Source organism: Narcine bancroftii, chromosome 1, assembly GCF_036971445.1.
Source record: "Narcine bancroftii isolate sNarBan1 chromosome 1, sNarBan1.hap1, whole genome shotgun sequence".
Lineage (NCBI taxonomy): Eukaryota > Metazoa > Chordata > Chondrichthyes > Torpediniformes > Narcinidae > Narcine > Narcine bancroftii.
In genome coordinates, this window is record NC_091469.1 from 98,411,790 (window position 1) to 98,435,742 (window position 23,953).

A 23,953-nucleotide genomic window follows, 5' to 3' on the forward strand; every position below is an offset into this window, starting at 1 on the left:
CCATGTATGCAGCCGCATACAACCCTTTCTCTGCCAAATGGAATTCTGGGAGGGCAGGTCCACCATTGTTTATCCCCACTGTATTTATAAATTGTATGCTATAATGCTACTAACTTTCCCACGCTATATAAATTGTGTGCTATAGTGCTACCAAATTTCCAATGCTGTTTAAAAATTGTCTGCTATTACTATTTATTGCTTGCACTTTCCCGCGGTCCCTTATAAAGCTTTATATAAGTTGGCACAACAACAGGAGATGAAGGGCTCATACTGTGCTGTACAAATTATGTTATAATTAGGCATGATTAATTTTGTTCAAATATAAGATCATAATACATTGATCAGGATTTAGGGCAGATCCTCCATCACTCGATGCGTCATGACGTCACCGGCAGAAGGTAGAACAGTCCTAACCCAGGGGATGGTTCCTTGCAAGTATGAAAGCGTTCAGTGTCCCAGTTAGGGGTGGTCAAGTGTGAAAAGCCAAACCCCCCCATTACGATCCCAGGACACTGAACAGCCAATTTAGTGGGATGTAAGTGTGAAAGGGGCTATTAATTCAATTCATTGAGCACACTTTTCTAAGGGTCAGATAGCTATCTTTTATCCTAGTATTATCTCAAAATGTGAAAAATGCATAACTGAGGAAGGCATGTTATATATGTTTTGGCTATGTCTTTCTCTCTAATTTTTGGTAAGTTACCTTATCATTAGGTGTTAATATTAATTTGATTCCTAGTTCTAATACTGACTTTTTCACAATCCCATGTAGTGGCTTTTGCTTCCCTTATTGCTAGAAGGGCTATTTTGCTGAGATGGAAAGATGCTGTCCCTCCCACCCATGCTCTATGGTGGTCAGATGTGATGGCATGTCTTTCTGTAGAAAAAATTAGGTGTCCTACTACTGCAATGGATCTCAACTTCTTTCACTTTTAGGTCCTTTTCTCAATTACTTTCAAAATTTGTAGATTATTCATCTCTGCTTTTTTTTAATGACTCCCATCGTTATTATTATTAGTGCACTCCTTAAAATGGCCAGAAACCCTCATAGGGTGGGGTTTGATTATTAGTTTAGGAATATTTTTTTAAACTTTTTTCCATTTAATAACATGGGTTCATATATACCTTGTTCATTATTACTTGATACTGTATTAACTTACTTTATTATTACTATATGTACCTATGTATTTACCATATAGGACAACCAATAAAAAGATTGAAAAGAAAATTTAAAGTTGTTTAACAAGCATTAGTTTCTTCCTGATCAGAGTGACATCCAGCATTTTAATTATAAATTTGGCATGTTGTTAATTGTAGCCCCTGCCATTACCTCTTCTTGTCACAGTCAAGATGACAAAGCTTAAATGAAAGTGTGTCTATTCCAGAGACCCAGTGCAAAAACTTCCCAGTGCCAAAATTCAAATCTTCAGGACATTTTTTTCAGCTACTAATTCATGTTGGGAAATTTACCCATGACTAATAAGTGAAAGTCCCCAGCAGTTCCTTAAAAACAGGACAGGGTACAGAACTACATGCCCACAGAAGTTCCAACTAAGTAGAAAATGTACAAACAAGATGGCACAAGCCATTGGTAATAAAGCAATAATGATTATATAATGATTTAAATATCCAAACAGAGGTACAAGACACCAACAGGATTATGGCTGACATTTATGGATCATTATGTGACTGGACAGAAGAGAACTTTTGAAATTCATAAGTAGCTAGATCTTGAGAGCCAATTCAGGTCAACCACATTTCAATCATACATGAAAGACCACCAGCAAAATCTTGAGATTCCTCCCCAGAAAAGAATGAGTTGTAGATCTGTTACAAATGGCCTCTGTACCTTAGCTCCTTGAGATGGTCCACATTCTGTGTCAGGGATCCTTCTTGAACATGCCTGACAAATTCATCCCCATTCATCCCTCATGCAGTCAGTAGGTGCCAGTCAATATTAGGGAAGTTGAAATTACCCATTCCAAAATCTGCCTGCTTATCTGCTCCTTGGTGTCCCGAGAACTATTTGGGGGCCTATAGACTACTCCAATCACAGCAGTTATGACTCGCTTCCTATTTCCGACTTCCACCCACACCGACTTAGGGGATTCTTGCACCTATTCACCATGTAGTTATCCCTGCTGAGTGCAGGCAGAATTGTGGCTGGACATGATACGCCTCAACATACAAAACATGCCAGCATACCTTGCCTAGGCTTATTCAATCGGTGAGTCCATGTCTATTTCAACACAGAGTATTAGGAATAAAGAGGATGAACTTAGAGCATGGATCAGTACATGGAACTACGACGTTGCGGCTGCTACTGAAATTTATCTGGAGGAAGGGAAGGATTGGCTGATGCAGGATCCAGAGTTTAGATGTTTTAAAAGGAACAGGATGGGAGGTATAAAAAAGCGGCGGGGGGTGGGTGAGAGAAGCATTACTAGTCAGGAATAGTATCATGGCTATCGAAAGGTCGGTGTGGGTGGAAGTTAGAAATAGGAAGGGAGTCATAACTGTGCTGTGCTTGGAGTAGTCTATAAGCCCCCAAATAGTCCTTTGGACTCCAAAGAGCAGATAAGCAGGCAGGTAATTTCAACTTCCCTAATATTAACTGGCATCTACTGACTGCAAGTGGGATGACTGGAGCTGAATTTGTCAGGCATGTTCAAGAAGGATTCCTGACACAGAATAAGACCACCGATAAGAGAAGAGGCCATACTGGATCCAGTTCTGGGTAATAAACCTGGTCAGGTGGCAGTGGAGGTACATTTTGGTGAGAGTGACCACAACTCCCTTAACTTCAGCATAGCTATGGTAAAGGATAAAAACAGACAAAATGAGAAAGTGCTTATCTGGGGAAGGGCTAATTATGAAGGGATGAGGCAGTAACTAGCGTGAGTAAATCAATTGAAAACAGATTTTCAAGAGTGAAAACACAGAAGTAATGTGGAGGAAGTTTAGGGACAACCTGTGCAGGACTCAGGATAAGTTTGTCCAACTGGGACAAGAAAAAGGTGGTAGGAAAAGAAAACCATGGCTGATGAAACAGATGAGGAAGAAGGAAGTAGGAATGGGTTCTGCAGAGTTGGGTTCTGTTGTTACCTAATTAATTAAATTTTTTATTGCAATAAATATACCTATTTTAAATGCAATGTATATTTTTTTTGTTCCCAATTTTCTTTGAGGATTATGTTGACTGGAGCATGCTTCACATAGAACACAAAAGCACTGTACAGGCTCTTTGGCCCTTGATGTTGTGCTGGCCCATATGTTCCTTTTAAAAAAAGTACTAAACCCATTCCTACTTCCTTCTTCCTCATCTGTTTCATCAGCCATATTTGAAATAGGAATCAGGAAACAGAAAGGGCTCATGAGAAATATATGCTAGCCAGGAATGAGCTTAAGAAATTACTTAGGAGAGCTAAAAGAGGCATGAGAAGGCCCTGGCATGTAGGATTAAGGAGAACGCCAAAGCATTCTATACGCATGTGAAGAACAGAAGGATGACGAGAATGAAGGTGGGCCCGTTAAAGAATAAAGGAGACAACATGCCTGGAGGCAGAGGTGGTTTGGGAGCTCCTAAATGAATACTTTGCTTCAGTATTCATCAGAGAAAATTACCTTGATCAGGGTAAGGTCAAAATAGAACAGGCCTGTGTGCTCGACGATGTAGAGATTAAGGAAGAGGAAGTGTTCAATCTTCTTAAAAACATCAAGTTTGAAAAGTCCCCAGGGACGGACATGATATACCCCAGGTGGCTGTGGGAAGTGAGAGAAGAAATAGCTGGAGCAGTAGCTATGATTTTTGAATCCTCTTCGACCACAAGGGAGGTGCTGGATGATTGGAGAATGGCAAATGTAGTCCCCCATTTAAAAAAAGGTAATAGGGAGAATCCTGGGAATTATAGATCAGTGGTCTTGCATCAGCGGTGTGCAAACTATTGGAGAGGATTCTTGATAGGATCCAGGAACATTTGGAGAAGTGCAGTCTATTCAAGGATAGTCAGCATAGCTTTGCAAAGGGAAGGTTGTGCCTCAGAGCCTAATTGAGTCTTTTGAGGAGGTAACAATTGATGAGGGTAGGGTGGTAGACTTGGTCTAAACAGAGTTTGTAGATGACTCGAAGGTTGGATGAGTTGTGGAGGGAGCTGAAGGTTGTTAAGGTTACAAGAAGATATAGACAGGATGCAGAGTTCAGTAGAAAAGTGGATGGAGTTCAATCCAAATAAGTGTGAGGTGATGCATTTTGGAAGGCTGAATATAGGGTTAATGGTCAGTTACAAGAGTGTGGATGAACAGAGGGAACTTAGGGTACAAATCCATACATCTCTCAAGGTTGCCACACAGGTTGATAGGATAGTTAAGAAGGCTGAGTTCAGGAGTAGAGAGGCTATGTTGCAACCCTACCAATCTCTGATAACACCACACTTGTAGTATTGTATTCAGTTCTGGTCAACTCATTATAGGAAGGATGTGAAAGCTATGGAGAGGGTGCAGAGGAGATTTATCTAGATGTAACCTAGATTGGAAAACAAATCTTATGAGGCAAGTTTAGCAGAGCTGGGACTTTTCTCTTTGGAGTGCAGAAGAATGAGTGGAGACTTGACAGAGGTCTAAAAAATATGAGAGGCATAGATTGGGTGGACAGCCAGCACCTGTTTCCCAGAGCAGGAATAGCAAACATCAGAGGACATATGTACAAAGTTAAGAGAGGGAATTTAGGGGAGACATCAGAGTTAAGTTTTTTTTTGTTGTTTTTTTTTTTACACACAGTGAGTTTTGGGTGCCCAGAATGCCTTGCCAGTGATGGTGGTGGAGATTGAAACATTTGGGGTATTTAAGAGACTCTTAGACAGACAGGCACATGGGAGAAAGAAAAATAGAGGGTGACAGGGTAGGGTGGGTTTAGTACTTTTTTTAAAAGGAACATATGGGCCAGCACAACATCAAGGGCCAAAGAGCCTGTGCAGTGCTTTTGTGTTCTATGTGAAGCATGCTCCAGTCAACATAATCCTCAAAGAAAATTGGGAACAAAAAAAATATACATTGCATTTAAAATAGGTATATTTATTGCAATAAAAAATTTAATTAATTAGGTAACAACAGAACCCAACTCTGCAGAACCCAACTCATTTTAGCTATTAAAAGTTTAAAGGATAGGGTGGTGGTTGAGCACCATTAGTTCTCCACCATTTAATTATGCATGATAAAAACATCTAGGGCCATTTTTCCTATTAATTCTTATAAAATATTTTATAAGAATTAATGCAAGTTTGAGCACAGTCAGAACAAAATACGAATCCAACCTGTTCAACAAGAATTTAGTTTCATTTCTGTGGCTTATCCTTTAATACATTTGTCCTGCAGTTACTCACTGTGATGACATCCAGGATACTGAGGAGACTGTGCACACTGTCACCTGGCAACACTTCTTTCAACAGAACTTCAGTGCCATCCTGAACAAGAACAAAATTAAGGCATTTAATATTGGTGACTACTCGATCATAAATTTCTGCATTAGCTCTGCTATTGATTCTGAAATAGGAGTTCAGGAATGGCCCTGCAGCATGGGAAATTTAATGCACCATAAATCCCAAACCAGGGGCTCTGATTCCAAAATATAGCCACAGAATAAGGCAAGAATAGGCTTGGGTAATTTTCCCACATTTAAGACATGCTCAAAATTTTCTCAGATCCTCTTGTCTTTCCTGGTTCAGCTTTCCTTCTACCTGTGAGTGTTGTGATCAATGGACCTTGCTTTCTTTCTTGGGGAAGCAATGGCACATGGAACTTAAAAACGATTTGTTGTAATAAGAGTACTTTGGACAGTCTTATTCTAAAGACAATACTATACATATTGCTATGGATACTGATCAGTTTTTTTTTTACATATTTGAGGGAGCTTGCTAACCAAATCTGCTCTCCTTTGAAAAGTTCATGTTTTTAATACACAATTTAATGTTTGGAAGAGCCAGGTGCAACTCTGATGAAACACTTATCTGCAGGACAGCCACTCTCTTTGACGAGCAACAAGTCGCAACATTCCACAATTGTATTATGTTTGTCTGGTAGAAGTTGAGTGTGTGGTATCTCTGAGTGTGAGCCAGTCTCCAGCAGACTGCAGGGTGCTGAAGACTAGCTCAGGGGAACCAGATATTGGTTTGAAAGGGGGCTGAGAGCAAGAAGGGATCCCAAAGGGCCTCAGGTGCTGAGACTTCCTGATCTTATCGGAGGTTTGAATCTGGAGCTCGGTTTGCCAATTGTTTGAACATGGGTCTGTGCGGCTGCAGAGGCTGCAGGAGTGCTGGAGGTGAATCCACAAACACTCAGTTTCTCTAAAGGGACTCTCTCTTGCTTCTCTTTCGCTTTTTGTTAGAGGTGCTGGGCATTGCACGTGGCAACCTTTTTGCCTTACAGTAGACAAAAGTTGAAGTATGCCATTTTTTCTGTATTATTACATTGCTATAAAAGAAACCTTTGAATCTGATCCCACTAGCACAGCTCACCATGGTTTTCCAGGTTGAGGAATGTAGGAAGATACAAACAGGAATCAGACATTGTTTATGCTTCTTAAAAGATTGGTGGTGTTGTGGACAGTGAGGTAGATTACCGTAGATTAAAAGGAGATTTAGGAAGGCGGGAGGTGTGGGCTGAGAAATGGCTGATGGAATTTAATACAGATAAATGTGAGGTGCTACATTTTGGAAAGGCAAATTTAAATAGGTCATATTGAATGGTAGACAATTGAGGAGTGCAGAGCAACAAAGGGATTTAGGAGTTATGGTAAATAGTACCCTCAAGGCTGATACTCAGGTAGATGGTGTGGTGAAGAAGGCATTTGGAATGTTGGCCTTCATAAATTGGAGTACTGAATTCAAGAGTAGGGAGGTTATGATCAAATTGTACAAGGTATTGGTGAGGCCAAATCTGGAGTACTGTGTATAGATTTGGTCATCAAATTATAGGAAAGATATAAACAAAATAGAGAGAGTGCAGAGAAGGTTCATGAGAATGTTGACAGGATTTCAGGGTCTGAGTTACAGGGAAAGGTTGTGCAGACTGGGGCTTTTTTCTCTGGAGCGTAGAAGATTGAGAGGGGACTTGATAGAGGTGTTTAAGATTTTAAAAGGGACAGACAGAGTAAATGTGGCTAGGCTTTTTCAATTAAGAAAGGGGGAGATTCAAACTAGAGGGCATGGTTTAAGATTGAAGGGGGAAAATTATAAGGGGAATATGAGGGGAAATTTCTTTACGCAGAGGGTGGTGGGGATGTGGAATGAGCTTCCGGCAGACGTGGTCGAGGCGGGATCATTGGTTACATTTAAGGAAAGACTGGATCGTTACATGGATAGGAGGGGACTAGAGGGGTATGGACCGGGTGCTGGTCAGTGGGACTAGGAGGGTGGGGATTTGCTACGGCATGGACTAGTAGGGCCGAACTGGCCTGTTCTGTGCTGTAAGTGGTTATATGGTATGTCTTTATTCTCAGCACCCACCTTAGGCCTTTATGCCAAATAGCTAAACAAACACAAGATGGTCCACTGGACAAGCAACAAGTTTGAGCTCAGGGCGTTCTCATGAGCCTTTTAATAGCCAGTTATTGAATGTCATTGACAGATCTAAGAGGTCAAACGTCTTGTCCACCCTCTGGATATGGAGGTGTTGCACTGGGAAACCAAGCAAGGGCAGGATTCATGGCCAATGAATACACTTAGTCAATGAAGATTTTTCTTCCTGAATATTTTTGGGTGCATTTTATGGATTTTGGGCTGCGGATCACAAAAATCACCTTAAAATGTTCCTATTGTGTACTGTTTTATTTTTAGATACAACTTATTTTTTGTGATTTCCTGTCATATTTTAAGCCTACTTCAAGCAGACAAAACAATGAAGTACAACATGTCATTGAAAAGTTATTTTCTGTATTCGTGTTTGAACTTCTTCCTGCTGATCTAGGTGCAGCCAGTGACAAACATGGTGAAAGGTTTCACCAGGACAATGAGACCACGCAAAAGCAGTATCAGGGGAACTGAAATCCATCAATGCTGGCCGATTATTGTTGGACACTAACACGAGAGACATCAGATGCTGAGCACAAATGAAAATCAGCGACAAAACATTTTTAGGTCAGTTGAACTAATGCAACGTGTCAGCATCATTATGCATTTAAATATGCTAAATTCAATTAAAGTTAATTTAATGTTTCTCCAACTTCCTACGTGATACAGCTTGAAGATGTCTATCATAATCCCCAATTCTTTTTTCCCAGGAAGCAAACCTTTTGAAAAATATTGTTGTCCAGTGTAATCAGTGACTCTTTCTAAAAGCATCAACTGGTTTCCTCTGCATCCGATACACAATTCACTGTTAGACTTCATCGTCAAAAAAAGTTGAGAGTTTAGAAACTTCAGTGTATGGAACCTAAATACTGCTCATCAGAGATGATATCGTATCTTAGTGAAATATTAAATCTGTTCAAATGGTTAAACTGAGCTACTCTAGCAGGCTGAGCAACCATGCAGATAGACAGGCCAAATCGCTGCCCTAGACTTCCAACTCAAAACGGCACAGGTCCCCCTTGACTCTTGAGGAGAAGCCCATGGTTGATGCCATGTATTGGCCAGGGGAACTCCCCGCTTCCAGGTGGCGCACTACTGGCCAGATGCTGCGACACACTGATGTCACTTCCGGAAGCCGGCACTCGTCACCGGGAGTGGGTGTTCCTCTGTGTGCAGCACGAGCGATTCAAACAATAAAGTCAATTTCTAGTTCACCCTCGCACCATCTGGTCGTCTCTTTATTCCATAGCACTGTCATAGCAGACGCTACATTGGTGACCCTGACGGTTCCAACATTTTTGGAACCCAACTCAAATGCGACAGGATGCAGGATGCTGCTACCACTACAGTCGCAATGGCTGTGACCGACATGGTGGGTGGGCATTTGCCACCCTTCTGGGCGAGCCAGCCCAGGAACTGGCCGAGTCACAGTTCCACATCAGAGGTATTGTCTCAGAGGACACCAAACTCTGGTACGTCATCAGCGTCTTGGATGCCACCACCACAGCCAAAGTAAAACCCTTTCGTGGAGAATCCTCCCATGAAGTACTAGGAATTCCGGAGGTTCCTCCTCAATTTCCTGGAACTCAGTTGGCACGGGCGAGTCATTCGTATCCTAAATATGCAGGGCCTGGGCGATAGGAACTCCTCTGAGCTCATGCACGAAATGGTGGCCCTAGCTGACGGACACACAGACTGTTTCTTCTTAAAGGCCCTGTTCTTTTTCAAGCTGCTGGTACATGTTTCCTTGCCAGTTTCCAACATGGATTTCAGCACCCTACACCTGGTAGCCAAGGAGGCAAACAGACTGTTCTGTACCCCACAACAGAGCTCCATCCACGTGCAGCCGATCTAAGCCGTCAGCACCCCATCTCAGCAACCCTGCTGGGCATCCTAGCAGTAGCCGTGGCTCAAACATAGCGCAATTGGAGCCCAGAAAAACAGAACGAATACTGCTACTATCACTGCAGATGGGGCTGAAACGCCTGGCGATGCACCCTCCCATGCTCCTACCCCACCGCCAAAACCAACCATGGCAACAGGAAACAGGCAGGCCGGCCACCACTAGTGGCCTTGGCAATTGGCACTCACAAAGGTCTACTCTACCTCAGGGACAAATGAACAAGGAGGGACTTCCTAGTCAACATGGGCACAAATATAAGCCTCGTCGCACTGTGGTATTTTGAGACCAAACACAACCCCAAGGGCCTTCCACTGCAGGTAGCCAACGACTCTTCCATCCGGAGCTATTGCACCAACCTGGTCACAATCCACGTAGCAGACAGTTTTCCAGTGGAAGTGCACAATCACGGCAGTGGGACAGGCCCTCCTCGGAGCCGACTTCCTCCGGGCACATGAACTTTTGATGGACATGGCAAGATGCCAGTTGGTGAATGTTACCACTTACCAGTCGTACACCCTCATCCTGCAGCAGCGTCCTTTTCTGCCGTTAGGAATCTATGCTTTGGACCGAAATGAGTATGCCCACCTACTGGCCAAGTATCCAGCCCTACTGGCACTCAATTTCCACAATGCCAAACCGCCACATGGCATGGAGCACCACATCAAGACCGTCAGGCCTCCAGTGCATGCACGGGTTTGGCGCCTCCCACAAGACAAACTCCAGCAAGCCAAGACTGAGTTCGCCACCTTGGAGGTGCTGGGGATTGACTGCCATTCAAACAGCCCCGGGCCTCCCCACTCCACATGGTACAGAAGAGCTCCAGTGGCTGGTGCCCTTGTGGCGACTATAGGCTGCTGAACAACGCTACAGTCGCAGACTAGTACCCTATCCTCACGTCCAGGACTTCGCCATGAGGCTCCAGGGCTGTCGAGTCTTTTCCAAGATTGACCTCATCAAAGGGTACCACCAGATCCCAGTGCATCTCAGCAACATCCCAAAAACGGCCATCATCACACCCTTTGGCCTTTTCGAGTTCCTACGGAGGCCATTCGGACTGAAGAACGCAGCCCAGACATTCCAGTGGCTGGTGGACATGGTCAACAGGGACCTCGACTTCATCTTCATCTATCTGGACGACATCCTCAACAGGATGCACCCGACTCACCTTTTTCGTCTGGGTGCAGCAGTTCAGACTCACAGTGAACCCAGCCAAGTGCCAGTTCAGCCTAGGGACAATTGATTTCCTGGGACACAGTATCACTCCAGATAGAGCCACACCACTGCCGGACAAACTAGAGGCCATACAGAACTTTCCTAAGCCGAGCACAATCAAAGGCCTGCAGGAGTTCCTGGGGATGGTGAACTTTTATCATCACTTCCTGCCAGGAGAGGCAACCCTCATGCAGCCCCTGTTCGACCTCATCAAGCTCGGCGACAAGGCACTCCAGTGGACACAGAAGTGTTCCAAACCACGAAAGCGGCACGAGCATGACCCACAGTCCTGGCCCACCCAAACTCAACCTCACCCCTGGCCCTTACAAAGGACACGTCAGACCAAGCAGTAGGTGCAGTGCTGGATCAATGGGTCGACAAGCAGTGGCGTCCCCTTACCTTCTTCAGCAAACACCTCCGGACACCTGAGCTCAAATACAGCGCATTCGACTGTGAGCTGTTGTCCCTGTACCTGGAGATATGACACTTCCAATTCATGTTAGAAGGAAGGGTTTTCACTGCCTACACAGAACACAAACCATTCACCTTCGCACTCAGCAAGGTCTCACACCCATGGTCAGTGAGGCAACAGTGTCACCTCTCCTACATCTCGGTGTACACAACAGACATTCTCCACATCACAGGCAAGTCCAACGTGGTGGCCGACATGTTATCCAGACTCACAATCACCTCCACTTCAGGGGGGGCTTAATGTTGCCCAACTGGCCAAGGACCAGTTGGAGGACGCAGACGTTCAGGCCAACTGGACGGCCATCACCAGCCTGAAGGTCAGTGATTTCTGCCCCTCACCAGGAGGCCCATCCCTACTGTGCAATGTATCCATCGGTTTCCCCAGACCCATCCTACCTGCGACCTGGCAACGGCAGTGTTCGACCAGATCCATGGCCTGTCCCACCCCTCCAATAAGGACAACAGTCTGCCTGTTGTCTGACAAATTCGTGTGGCACAGCCTCTGCCTGTGAACTAAAACCTGTTTGCAGTGCCAACACACCAAGGTGCACAGACACACCTAAGCCCCACTCCAGATTTTCTAGCTGGCGCAGCGCTGATTTAACCATGTGCATGTGGACATTGTTGGACCCATCTGCAGTGATAGTAGCAGTATTCTATCCCCGTGAGCCATAGAATGCAGTATCTGTTCACAACAATCAACCATTTTACCCATTAGCCAGAAGCCATAACTCTACCCACATGCGACACAGAGACATGCACCAGACACTTTTTATCCACTTGGTTCGGAATCCCGACCCACATCACCTTGGTCCGAGGGGGACATTTCACTTCCTCACTCTGGACTAACCTCACCAAGTTCTGCAGCAGCCAGTTGCACCACACCATGGCCTACCACCCTGCCTACCACCCTCAGGCAAATGGCCTGGTCGAGCATTTCCACCACCACCCTCAGGCAGCCATGAAAGCTCGACTGCAAAGCCTGAATTGGATGGACGAACTTCCATGGGTGCTCTTAGGCACCGAAGGAAGACCTACCAGGCTCGTCTGCCAAGATGGTGTACAGTTTCCCATTTACCATCCCTGGGGACATTCATTTCAACTCCCCCACCCCACAGTCCAGCGCCCTAGATGACCTCCAGAAGTTGAGTGTGCAAGTGGATAAACAAGCACCCCCCACCACCTTTTCAACATGCCTCTTCACCCTGCCACATCCCTGTGGACCTACAGTCCACCAACTACGTCTTTGTGCGGAGAGGTCAGCAAGGAAGACCCCTACAGTGTCCCTACGAAGGCCCATTCAAAGTGTTGCAGCGGGATGGCGTCACCTTTACACTGGACATTGGCGGACAACAGGACAGCTTCACTGTTGACTGCCTCAAGGCAGCGCAACTAGACTTAGGCCTTCTGGCCCCAGACCCCCAGGTCTAACACAGAAGCTGCCTGTCTAGAGACGTACGGTAACCTGCTCAGAGGGTAGCAGCGATTCTGCGGGGGGGGGGGGTATATCGGGCCGAGCAATCATGCAGTTAGACAGGCCGAATCGCCGCCCCAGTCATCCAACTCAAAATGGCACAGGTCCCTCTTCACTCCTGAGGAGATGCCCGCGGTTGACGCCACGTGTTGCCCAGGGGAACTCCCCACTTTTGGGTAGTGCACTGCCAGCCAGGGAGTGACACCGCAACGCGCTGATGTCACTTCTGGAAGGTGGTGCACACGTCACCGGAAGTGGGCGTTCTCCTGCACGCAGCACAAGCAATTCAAATAATAGTCATTTATTGGTTCATCCTCGCACCGTGTGGACATCTCTTTATTCCGTAGTGCTGCCATAACAGACGTGACACTACAATGGTTTCAATGCAATACAAAGTCTCCAACCATGCTATTTACCACTGCCCCTGCACCACCACAGAAAATTGCCCATAATTTTTATTTTTGGAGGATCACAGCATATAAAGATGACTGCCATATTCACTTTATGTCGAGCCTTGGGGGCATTAACAATTTTATTATTATTAAATACATTGCATACTTAACATCTTTGCCTTTCCTGTATGAAGTTTATATAGTCATACCTCAACTTGCACCTGATTGAGTAATCTCCTATCGCAGATATGACCAAGGTCATCAAAAGGGCTTAATAAAAAAATTTTAATTTACGCCAGTGTATGTATATTTTTTATAGGTACTGTACAGTATTTACATTTTATTAACTATGGTATTTTGACATGTATGTACAATATTGAGGTTTATGTAAATATGTATGTGTGTGATGGTATCTTATGTTGTAGAGTGTAGTCATGAGGAGGTGCGGCAAACAAACCACACCAGCAGCCGTGAGTGAGTGAGTTTAATCAAACTCACATGCGCTTATATCTCCCAGTTCCTGATGATGCTTGGGACTCCTGGGACGGAAATGACTTCAGCCCTGAGGGCTGAATCCGCGCACAGTACATTGGGGCTCTCTACCTCCTGCAAGTCCTCAGGTCTGTAACCCAGTCCACTTGCAGAGTGGCTCAGCCCGCCACAGGACACCCCCAGAACCCAGAACCGGTGTTCAGAGGTGATGAGCCATCTGACAGTACACAGCTTGTATGTTTAGGTGGGCGACCACTCTGCCATGGGCACGCTTCTCTCACCGGTTGCTCTAAGTCGATGTGTGCCAGCTTGAGGCAGTCAACCATGAAGGTTTGTTGTCCGCCCCCAATGTCCAGGACACACGTCATGACATTGTGTTGAAGCACCTTATGAGCACTGAAGCAGTTTGGTGCATTCCTCCTCATGAAAACATAATGACAGTCCTTAACCTCTTTCGGGACATAGGAGGCAATTAGACTGTGTGGTGTGGTTGGGATAGGAGCCAAGGTGCCGACTTCTTCCCACAGATGCATCTAGAATGCTGTGGGTGAGTCTTCCTGTCCCCGAGTTGCTGGCATGAATTTGCTCACTACAGTAAGTGGAGCCCCATACCAAGCTCAGCAGAGAATGTGGCCAGATCCTCCTTCGACGCAGTGCGTATACCTAGTAGCACTCAAGGTAACTCATCTACCCAATTTGGGCCTTTGAATCTCTCCACAAAGCCATTAGACTGTGGGTGGTAGGCCGTGGTATGATGCAACTGGGTTCCGAGGAGCTGGGCTAATCCATAATGCTGACGTGAACTGTGCTCCTCTGTCCAAAGTTATGTTAGCTGGTAATCTGAAGCGAGCTACCCAGTTCACAATGAGGGCCTTGGTACTTGGCACCTGTCGAAGATGGCAGCGGTCCAATTATGTCCACATGAACATGATCAAAATGCCAGTGCATCAGAAGAAAGGAGAGGAGCTTTCACATGTCTCTGTATCTTGCCTAGTGGCCGACCTGTCTCCGCAGGCCATACCAAATAAACTTGTCTGTGATGAGCTACATAGTTGCTCAGATGGATGGGTGTGCCATGCCATGAAATGCGTCAAACACACGGCATCTCCAAGTGGCAGGTACAATGGGTTGAGGTTGGCCCATGGATACATCGCAGAGAAGCATAGCCCTGGAAGGTCCAAACCTCACGTCCTCCAGCTTGAGCCCCGAAATGGTAGTACAATAGGCTGGGTAGTCAATCCCTGGAAACAAAAAATTGATTGAATGAGCGGGTGTACGAGATGGTGCATCGGTCACGAGATTGTTCTTGCCTACAATGTACTTAATGGAAGTAGTGTACTCCGAGATATAGGAGAGATGCCTCTGTGCCTTGCTGACCATGGGAGAACATGAGGGGCTTGTGGTCTGTAAAGACAGTGCAATTTCTTCCTTCCTGGAAGTACTGGATATAGCAGATGGCGAGGTAAAGGGCTAGGAGCTCTCAGTCAAATATGCTGTATTTTTGTTTGGGGGGCCTTAAGTGCCTGCTAAAAAAGTGAGTGGTTCCCAATTTCCATCGACCAGCTGCTCTAGGACACCATCGACGGCCATGTTAGATGTATCGACTGTGAGGGCCGTGGGTACGTTGACTCGAAGATGCACCAATCTGATTGCATTGGCCAACATGTCTTTGGCCCTTTTGAAAGCTGCCGTTGACTCCTCATCCCATTTTAGATCTTTCGGCTGTCCAAATAGAAATTTGAAAAGGGGTTACATTACTCTGGCTGCCATTGTAAAACTCGATGGTAGAAATTCACCATGCCTATGAATTCTTGTAAACCCTTCAGCAAGGGTGGCTTGGATAATTTGCATATGGCCACCACTTTGGATGAGAGTGGCACTGCTCCATGTTGGTCAATTTGGTGCCCGAGGAAGTTGATAGATGTAAGGCCAAACTGGCATTTAGCTGGATTGATAGCCAGGCCATACCCGCTGAGCTGCTGGCAGAGTTGACACAGGTGTGTGCTGTGCTCCTGACTCAAGCGGCTGGCAATAAGAATGTCATCCAGATAAATTAACACGAAATCCAAGTCGCGGCCCACTGAATCCATAAGTCTCTGGAACGTTTGCGCCATATTCTTCAGTTCATGTGTAGACATTTGAACAGCCCAAATGGTGTGACGAATGCTGTCTTGGGAATATCGCTGGGGTGCACTGGAATCTGATGGTATCCCCTAACCAATTCAATCTTGGAGAAGATATTAGCGCCGTGAAGGTTAGCAGTAAAATGCTGGATGTGAGAAACTGGGTGTCTGTCTGCAGTCATGACGTCATTGAGCCAGCAATAATCTCCACACAGTCTCCATTCCCCAGAAGCCTTCAGTACCATGTGTAGGGGGGAATTCCCATAGATCGTCCAAACAACGAACTATCCCCATCTCTTCCATCTTCTTCAACTCTTCCTTGGCGAGCTGCAGCTTGTCAGGAGGCAGTCTGCGTGCCCAGGTGTGTAGTGGTGATCATTCCATGGGAATATGGTACTGGACACCATGCTTGGGTACAGCTACAGAGAACTGCGGGGTGACAATACTCAGAAATTCCACCAAGAGTTCAACATACTCATTCTGAGAAAAAGTCACCAAGTCCAGATGGGGTGTGGGGAGAGTAGCAGTGAACTCGGATGAAGCCCACGCCCAGCAGCCAACATGAAGGTCCAATCAAAGTGACAGAAGCCGGTCAAGTGGGATGGTACGAACACCGTACGTTTCAATATTGCTGCTGTTGGCAGCAATGATGAAAGGCCCAAACTTTCCAGCACAGATGTCCCGGTTTGTGGAAGGCAAAACGCTACTTCTGCTCCTTTGTTGATGAGGAAACACCGACTGGAATGCCAGTCTCACAAGTAGAGAAGGCTGTCTTGGTGGCAATTACAGCCATTAGCAACAGATGGCCTGGGCGTTTCCCAGGTGTGACCAAGGTGGGAAGAAGCAGCAGAGCGCAGAACCCCATGTCTGGTAGTAGTAGTACAACCATTCCTTTTCCGTGCTTTCAACTGCCGTAGCTATCACCTCCCTCTTCTTTGGGGCAGGGGACAACCAAGTGCCCTGGCATTACGCAGCAACTTGGTCAACAGTGGCACCGCCATGTTGCTTGGTGAGCCAGAGGACTTTGGCGCAGACTGCCTTCCTAAAGGGGTCGCTGAAATCATCGTCTGCCAGGAGCAGGTGAATGTCCTCTGGCATCTCCTCTAGGAACATTTGTTCAAACAGCAGACAGGGTTTGTGGCTGTCCATAAGTGTCAGCACATCATTCATGAGAGCAGATGGTGTTCGGTCGCCTAGGCCGTCCATGTGTAGCAGCTGTGCTGTCCATTCACGGTGGGAAAGCCCAAAAGTACGGCTGAGGAGCACTTCAACAGCCTCGTACCTGCCAATGGCAGGGGGGTTGATGCAGGAAATTTATCATTCTTCCAGCGGTCTCTAGTCCAAGTGGGTTGACCATGTTGTAATACTTTGTGGTGTCCGCGGTGATCTGCCTGACATGGAACTGGGCCTTCGCCTGCTCGAACTAGAACACAAACTGTGAGGTCCAAAAGGAAGGCAGTTTCAGTTAGACCACACTTGGTACATTAGCTTCATTCATTTTTGGGTCCAAAATTGCCGTTTGGGCACGTCGGGGTCACCACTGCGGCAACGAGGAGATGCAGTGAACAAACCACACTGGCAGCCATGAATGAGCTAAACCAACAGATTTTAATCAAACTCGCATGTGTGCTTATATCTTCCAGGTCCCAACGACGCTTGCAACACCCGGTACAGAAATGATGTCAACCCTGAGGGGTGGAACCACGCCCAGTACATCGGGGCTCTCTGACCCTGCAAGTCCTCAGCTCCGTAAAGCGGTTCACTTGCAGAGTGGCTCAGCCGGACGCATGTCAATGCATGTCTGTATTAGAGTGTATAAGCAGAAAGAAATTGCATCTTCAAAAAAGTTAGGTGAGAGGAGTCACGTGATGGAGTAGTGGCCGGACGGTGAACTCCAGCCCTCTCCAGAAAAGTCGGGAAAAACAAAGGAAAACACAAAGGCACAGAAATAAAAGTTACAGAAAAGTGAGTATAAAGGTGGAAAGAAGATGGCGACAAAAAAAGAAAAATCGAAAGCAACGGTAAGAAGAGAGGAAGAGAAGACAAAGGAGGAAAAAGGTGAAGGCCTTACCTGTCCGAAGAGGCCCGCTGCGGAGAGAGAAACCCGCTCCCTCAGGTCGGTAAATAATGGACTACAAAAATAGCTCGCAGAGCCGAGTAAAAGTGCGCAACCGCGCATGCGCGATACTTCGCGCATGCGCGATGTGAATGAAAAAAAACACACCGACGGGAGGGGGGACCAACTGGGGAGTCGATCTCCACAGCCGGCAACGACAGCTGCAGAACACCTGCAGCAAGAAGACACCACAGAAGACAATAGAAACAAGAAAGGAGAGGAGGAAAGGGCACCAAAGAAACAACAGATGGTCAACCCAGAGGAAGAAGAAGAGGAAGAGGAAGAGTACAGGGAAATAGAAGAAGAAAAGAAAGGCAAGATAAAGGATATACTTGCTCTTATTAAAGGATACATTGAGTCATTTAAAGAATGGCAAACACAGGAATTTAAGGATTTAAGAAAAAGAATAAACAACACAGAAGAGAAAATAAATAAAATGGAGATGACCTTAACAGAAATGGGAAAGAAAATGGACAAGATGGAAGAGCGGGCAGTAGCAGCAGAAATGGAGGTAGAAGACTTAAAAAAGAAATTGGAGAAATCTAATAAAAAAACTAAAGAGACACAAGAACTACTAGCTCAAAAAATAGATACAATGGAAAACCATAACAGAAGAAATAACATAAAGATAGTGGGCCTTAAGGAAGATGAAGAAGGCAAGAATATGAGGGAGTTTATAAAAGAGTGGATCCCTAAGACCCTAGGATGTCCAGAACTACAGCAAGAAATGGAAATAGAAAGGGCACATAGAGTATTGGCCTCTAAACCAAAACCACAACAAAAACCAAGAACTATTGTAGTAAAATTCCTAAGATATACTACAAGAGAAAAGGTACTGGAGAAGACAATGGAAAAAGTAAGAGAGGGCAACAAACCACTGGAGTATAAAGGGCAAAAAATCTTCATTTATCCAGATATAAGTTTTGAACTCCTAAAGAAGAGAAAAGAGTTCAATACAGCAAAGGCGATTTTATGGAAGAAAGGGTATAAATTTATACTAAAGCGTCCAGCGGTATTGAAAATATTTATTCCAGGACAACAAAACAGACTATTCTCGGATCCAGAAGAAGCACGAAAATTTGCAGAACAATTACAAAAATAGACTGAGGGAGGAAGACGGGTAATGAGAGTTAAAATGATCACGATTGATATGTATGTGGGTAAAGACAAAAATAGACTGAGGGATGAAGATGGGTAATGAGAGTAAAAATGATCACGATTGATATGTATGCAGGTAAAGAGGTATAAGAGTGAATAGAGACAATGAGCATACATGAATGTATCTGTACTTAGAGGAAAATATAGATAGTATAGACAAGAATGAATAAGGGAAGGTAATGGAATAGAGAGAATAAGGAGGGAATTAAAAGAGTGACCTTTGTGACATATGAAAAGTGAAATCTTTTCTGGGGGAGGCGGGGTGGGGGGAAATAGCGGTCACTGCAAAATCAGTTGACGCTTGCGAGTGGATTCGCAAATCCAAATGGAGAGGGGAGATGTGGTTGTCCGACAAGGGATAAAGGACAACTCAGGAGGTGAAGGGGAGATTGGGGATAAATAAGATAGAAATAGGAGAATAAGGAAAATGTTGGATGTTGTAGGAATGTTGTCTTATAAAGAGTTGAAAATAAGAAAACAGAAATGGAAAAGGAGGAAAGGTAATGATGGAAAAACGGAAAGAGAAGATAAACAAAATATAAAAGGGCTACGCTGAACTATATGTCTTTAAATATTAATGGAATACATAACCAAATTAAAAGGAAGAAACTACTAAATTTAAATGAATAAATGTATTCCATCAGAAAAAATAACATATAGGTTAAGAAATAATATTGAAATATTCGAACAAGTATAGGAGCCTTACATTAAATACAATAGCGAAAACCTACCGGGGACAAACATTACCTAAGTTGATGGAAGGAGAAGGAAAGAAAAGAATGGACTCAGTAGAATTTCTGGTGTAATTTTGTTGAATGACAACATTGTCTGACTGGCTTAATGCAACCTAGATTGTATACCTAAAATGGATGAGAGGGGGGGGTGGGGGGGTGGTTTGGGAGGAAAGGGGGGGGGGAGAAAAAGTCACTGTATATGTGTGAAAAAGAAATAGTGTATATCATGGCTAATGTGATTTATGGTGTAAAAAAAAAAATTTAAAAAAAAAGAAAAGATACAAAAGAGAGAAGTGTAAACAAACTGACTATGCAATACAGAAAATAAATATTCAATAATTAAAAAAAAAAAGAGTTAGGTCAGCTTCAGTACCAATAAATAACACTGGTTTAAATTAGTTCAGGAGTGGGACAGCTCAAAGGACAAAGATTAACACTGGTGGAGCTGTAGTCAGTAACATAACTTATAACAATGGAATTTGGCTTGAAGAGTTGGTGACGCTGGTAACAGGAAGGAGTTGAATTAACATGGACAGATCACTCCATAACATGATGGGAGCTTTGGCAGTAATATAGCAGCTGTCTGGAAGGATTTAGAGTGCATGATGACACAATTCAATCCTCTGTCAAAGTTGAAACATTACCACAAGCTGTAAGCTTATCCCCACACACACAAACTAAATGTGCAACTCCTCTTAAAGAACAAATTTAACATTAATAGCAAAACATAGAAAAGGTAGCACATTTTAAAAAAAATCAACTAGAATTGTTTTACTTGACATGCTCAGCTGTATGGAAAGAATTCTAGATGGTAAAATCTGCAGTGTGGTAGGGGACAACTTCCTTACATGCTCACTGATGCAGAGTTCCAGCCTCCCTTCCTGTACCACATAGATGCTGTCATCCAGTTCGCCAGGACGAAAAATGTACTCCCCTTCTTGAAGCTGCACAAAGAACATGTGTTTACACAATTCCAGGAACAGTGGCTTTTCAAAGTGTCCCAATACCCTGCAAGTATAAAAAAAATAAATTTAGCACAAAGAGCAGAAGTCACACATCAGGTCATTTGATGTACAATAGAGACAGTTTTGTTATTGGCTGGACTCTCAAGCTTTTTAACACTACGCTCATGCTGACATTCATATCTCATGGAACCAAAACCATCAGGTTGCCCAACTCGGATGCGTAGTTGACATTAACCATTGCATGGAGACCCACAGAGAAAGACATAATACTAACAGTATTACATTCCGAGCAATACTTACAACTTTGCAGAGCCTAATCTCACTGCAATAAAAGCTGATAATCTTCCAACAGTCTATGTCCACACATGAAGTTTATTGCAATCTATCAAGTCAGTTACCAGAGCACTAGCTGGTCAGGGGTGGAAATGCTGCTACTCCAGAGGACTTTACCCCATCATCCTCATTTAGAGGTTGTGTGTTCTGGAATTGGTGCTGACTGCCGAGGATATTGGAGAACCACTCCTAAGACCAGCAGAGAGACATCCATGAAGAAAGGACACCAGCTTTATGATTTTGAGGAAATTCAACATGTTGACGAATACTACGTTCAACTTTTACAGGTAAACTAACAGGAAAGCACAGCCTAGCTTGGAAACTCCAAACCCCAAAAAGATTGCAGAAAGTAACAGATACAGCCAAATCTGACCTGACACAGACCTCTGGGCCACTGAGGGCATCTGTGCAAGCTGTTGCCGCAAAGAGGCAGTCAAATTCCCAAAAAGATACCCATCACTCTGGTCACACTCTCATCTCACTGTTACCTTCAGGCAGAACAAACAGTCCATCACCTCCAGGTTCAAGAACAGTTTTCCCAACAGCTATCAGGCTCTTGAACATCCCTGTATCATTCAAAGCATAACTCACACCATGGATCTGTTTGCACAAGTGATTCAGTACATCTTTGCACTACTGGCCAACTGTAAATATTTATTATTTTATTTTCTCTCCCTTTTATAACCCATTTTACCCTACTTTTCCAATTATCCTTAAATTGATGCACATCTGTTTTACTTAACTGGGAAACTGCATTGAGCAAGTTTCATTCTTTGTACCTTGTTCTTGACAATCAGCTCTCATCCATTCAGTGCATGGATTTAGACAGCAGATGTGAGTAGACTATGCAATGATTTCATTTATCTTTGCCAGGGCTGCATAGGTTTTTACCTAATTTGCAATTTTCAGGAATCCAAGATTCAAAGATTAAGATGCAGAGTTATCAACACACTATGTCATTGCAAAGAAAACATGTCAGCACCAGGAGTTTGAGGAGGTTCAGTATGAGATTGGAAACCTTGGCAAACTTGCACACATATGCTGACTGCATCACAGCCTGGTATGGGGACACCAATACCTCTGAGCAGAAAAGCTAGCAAAAGGTAGTGGACACAGCTCAGGACATCACAGGCAACATTCTCCCCACCATCAAGAAAATCTACATGGAATACTGCAGAAAGCTGCATCAATCATCAAAGATCCACACCATCCAGAACCTGCTCTGTTCTCGCTGCTGCCTTCAGGAAAGAGGTATAGGTGCCACAAAACACGTACCACTAGGTTCAGGAACAGTTGCTACTCCTCCACCTTCAGACTCCTAATCAACAGACTGTAATTTGTCCTTTTTCTCTTATCTGGCTGGCATCTTGGCCACACACACAGACTTCTCAATACAGACCAGGGATTGAACCTATGGCTTATTAACCCTGTATATATTATTCCAGATTGTAACATTACAGAATCATAGAAACATTCAACAGGGAAATAGGCCATTTGGTGCAACTCATACACAACACTCTTCTGTATTAAACCAAATTAATACAATTTGCCTAATGCAGCAACAGGTCTACGGCTCTGCTCAAAACCCTGGAACACCTGGACAGCAAGAATTCATACATCAGGATGCTCTTTATTGACTACAGTTCGGCATTCAACATCACCATCCCCTCAAAACTGATCAACAAACTCTTAAGACCTTGGCCTCAGTACCCCACTTTGTAATTTGATCCTGGATTTTGTCACCTTCAGACCCACTCAGTGAGGATTGGGAAGAACATCTTGTCCACAATCTCTATCAATACTAGAGCACCACAGGGTTGCATTCTTAGCACCCTGCTCGACTCTCCTTCAGTCAAGACTGCGTGGCTAGGTACGACAACATCATTTATAAATTTGCTGACAATACGACAGTGAAGGATTGTATAAAAAGGGGCAATGAGTCAGCAGAGAGGGGGGAGATTGAAAACTTGGCTGAATGGAGTACAAACCACCTTACCACCAAATGTCACCAAAACCAAGGAGCTGATTGTGGACTTTAGGAAGGGAAAACCAGATGGGTACGATCCAGTGATCATTACAGGTTGAGAGAGTGGGAAAGTTTAAATTCCTGGGAGTCACTATCTCATAGCCCCTTTTTTGGACTCAACATACTGTGTTATTGCAAAGAAAGCATGTCAGGGCCATTACTTCCTCAGAAAATCTTGATAAATATACAGATATGTAGTGGAATGTGTGCTGACCAACTGCATCACAGTTGGGGACACCAATATTTGTGAGCAGAAAATCCTTCAAAATGTAGTGGACACAGCCCAGTATATCACAGGCAAATTTCTCCCATCGATCGAGAAAATCTACATAGAACGCTACCATCAGAGAGTAGCAACAATCTTCAAGGATCCACACCACCAAAAACATGCTCTGTCCTCGCTGCTGCCATTAGGAAAAAGGTATAGGTGCCACAAGACACATACCACTAGGTTCATGAACAATTGCTACTCCTTCACCATCAGGCTTCTAAACAACAGACTCAGAGATTATTCCCATCTTCCACCACTTGGTGCATAGTGCTTCTCAACTTGTGTCAGTAACCCTACTGAAACTACTCTCTCAGCCAGTGCATTCTAGGGGCTGACCAGTGTGTGGATAAAGAAGGTCTCCCATCATATCTCTCACCCTAAATTCATAATGTCAAGTTTTATCTACATCTGTCATGGGGAAACATTTCCTCAGTTTACCTTATCTATATAATTTTATATACCGGTTTACCCTGCTTTACAAATACTCACTTTATGAAAATTTGCTTTTATGAAGAAACCTGTGTTCGCTTTTACAAAAGGATTTGAATGGGTTTTTGCTTTTATGAAAATAATTTGCAATAGTCATGAATGGGTTTTCACTTTACACTATTTTGTCTTACAAAAGGTTTCATAGGAATGCTCTAGTTTCGTTAAGCAGGGTATACCCGTACCTCAATCATGACCCAGCTGCTCCAATCCCTCCTCATAACTGAACTGCTCT

At 44.3% G+C, this 23,953-nt stretch overlaps 1 protein-coding gene across 18 annotated transcripts in view; it reads right to left on the bottom strand.

The window, feature by feature from the left end:
- Positions 1-23,953, bottom strand: part of pnpla7b (patatin-like phospholipase domain containing 7b) — a 496,626-nt gene that overhangs the window by 373,639 nt on the left and 99,034 nt on the right. For all 18 annotated transcript variants that reach the window (XR_011356222.1, XR_011356233.1, XR_011356243.1 and 15 more), the window contains 2 exons: positions 20,486-20,645; positions 5,379-5,459 (listed from right to left, as the gene is read on the bottom strand). Coding sequence is in view for 10 of the 18 variants with exons in the window: in XM_069933113.1 (XP_069789214.1) it covers positions 5,379-5,459; positions 20,486-20,645 (241 nt within the window). In the remaining 8 variants the exon portion in view is untranslated. The remainder of the gene's footprint in view (positions 1-5,378; positions 5,460-20,485; positions 20,646-23,953) is intronic.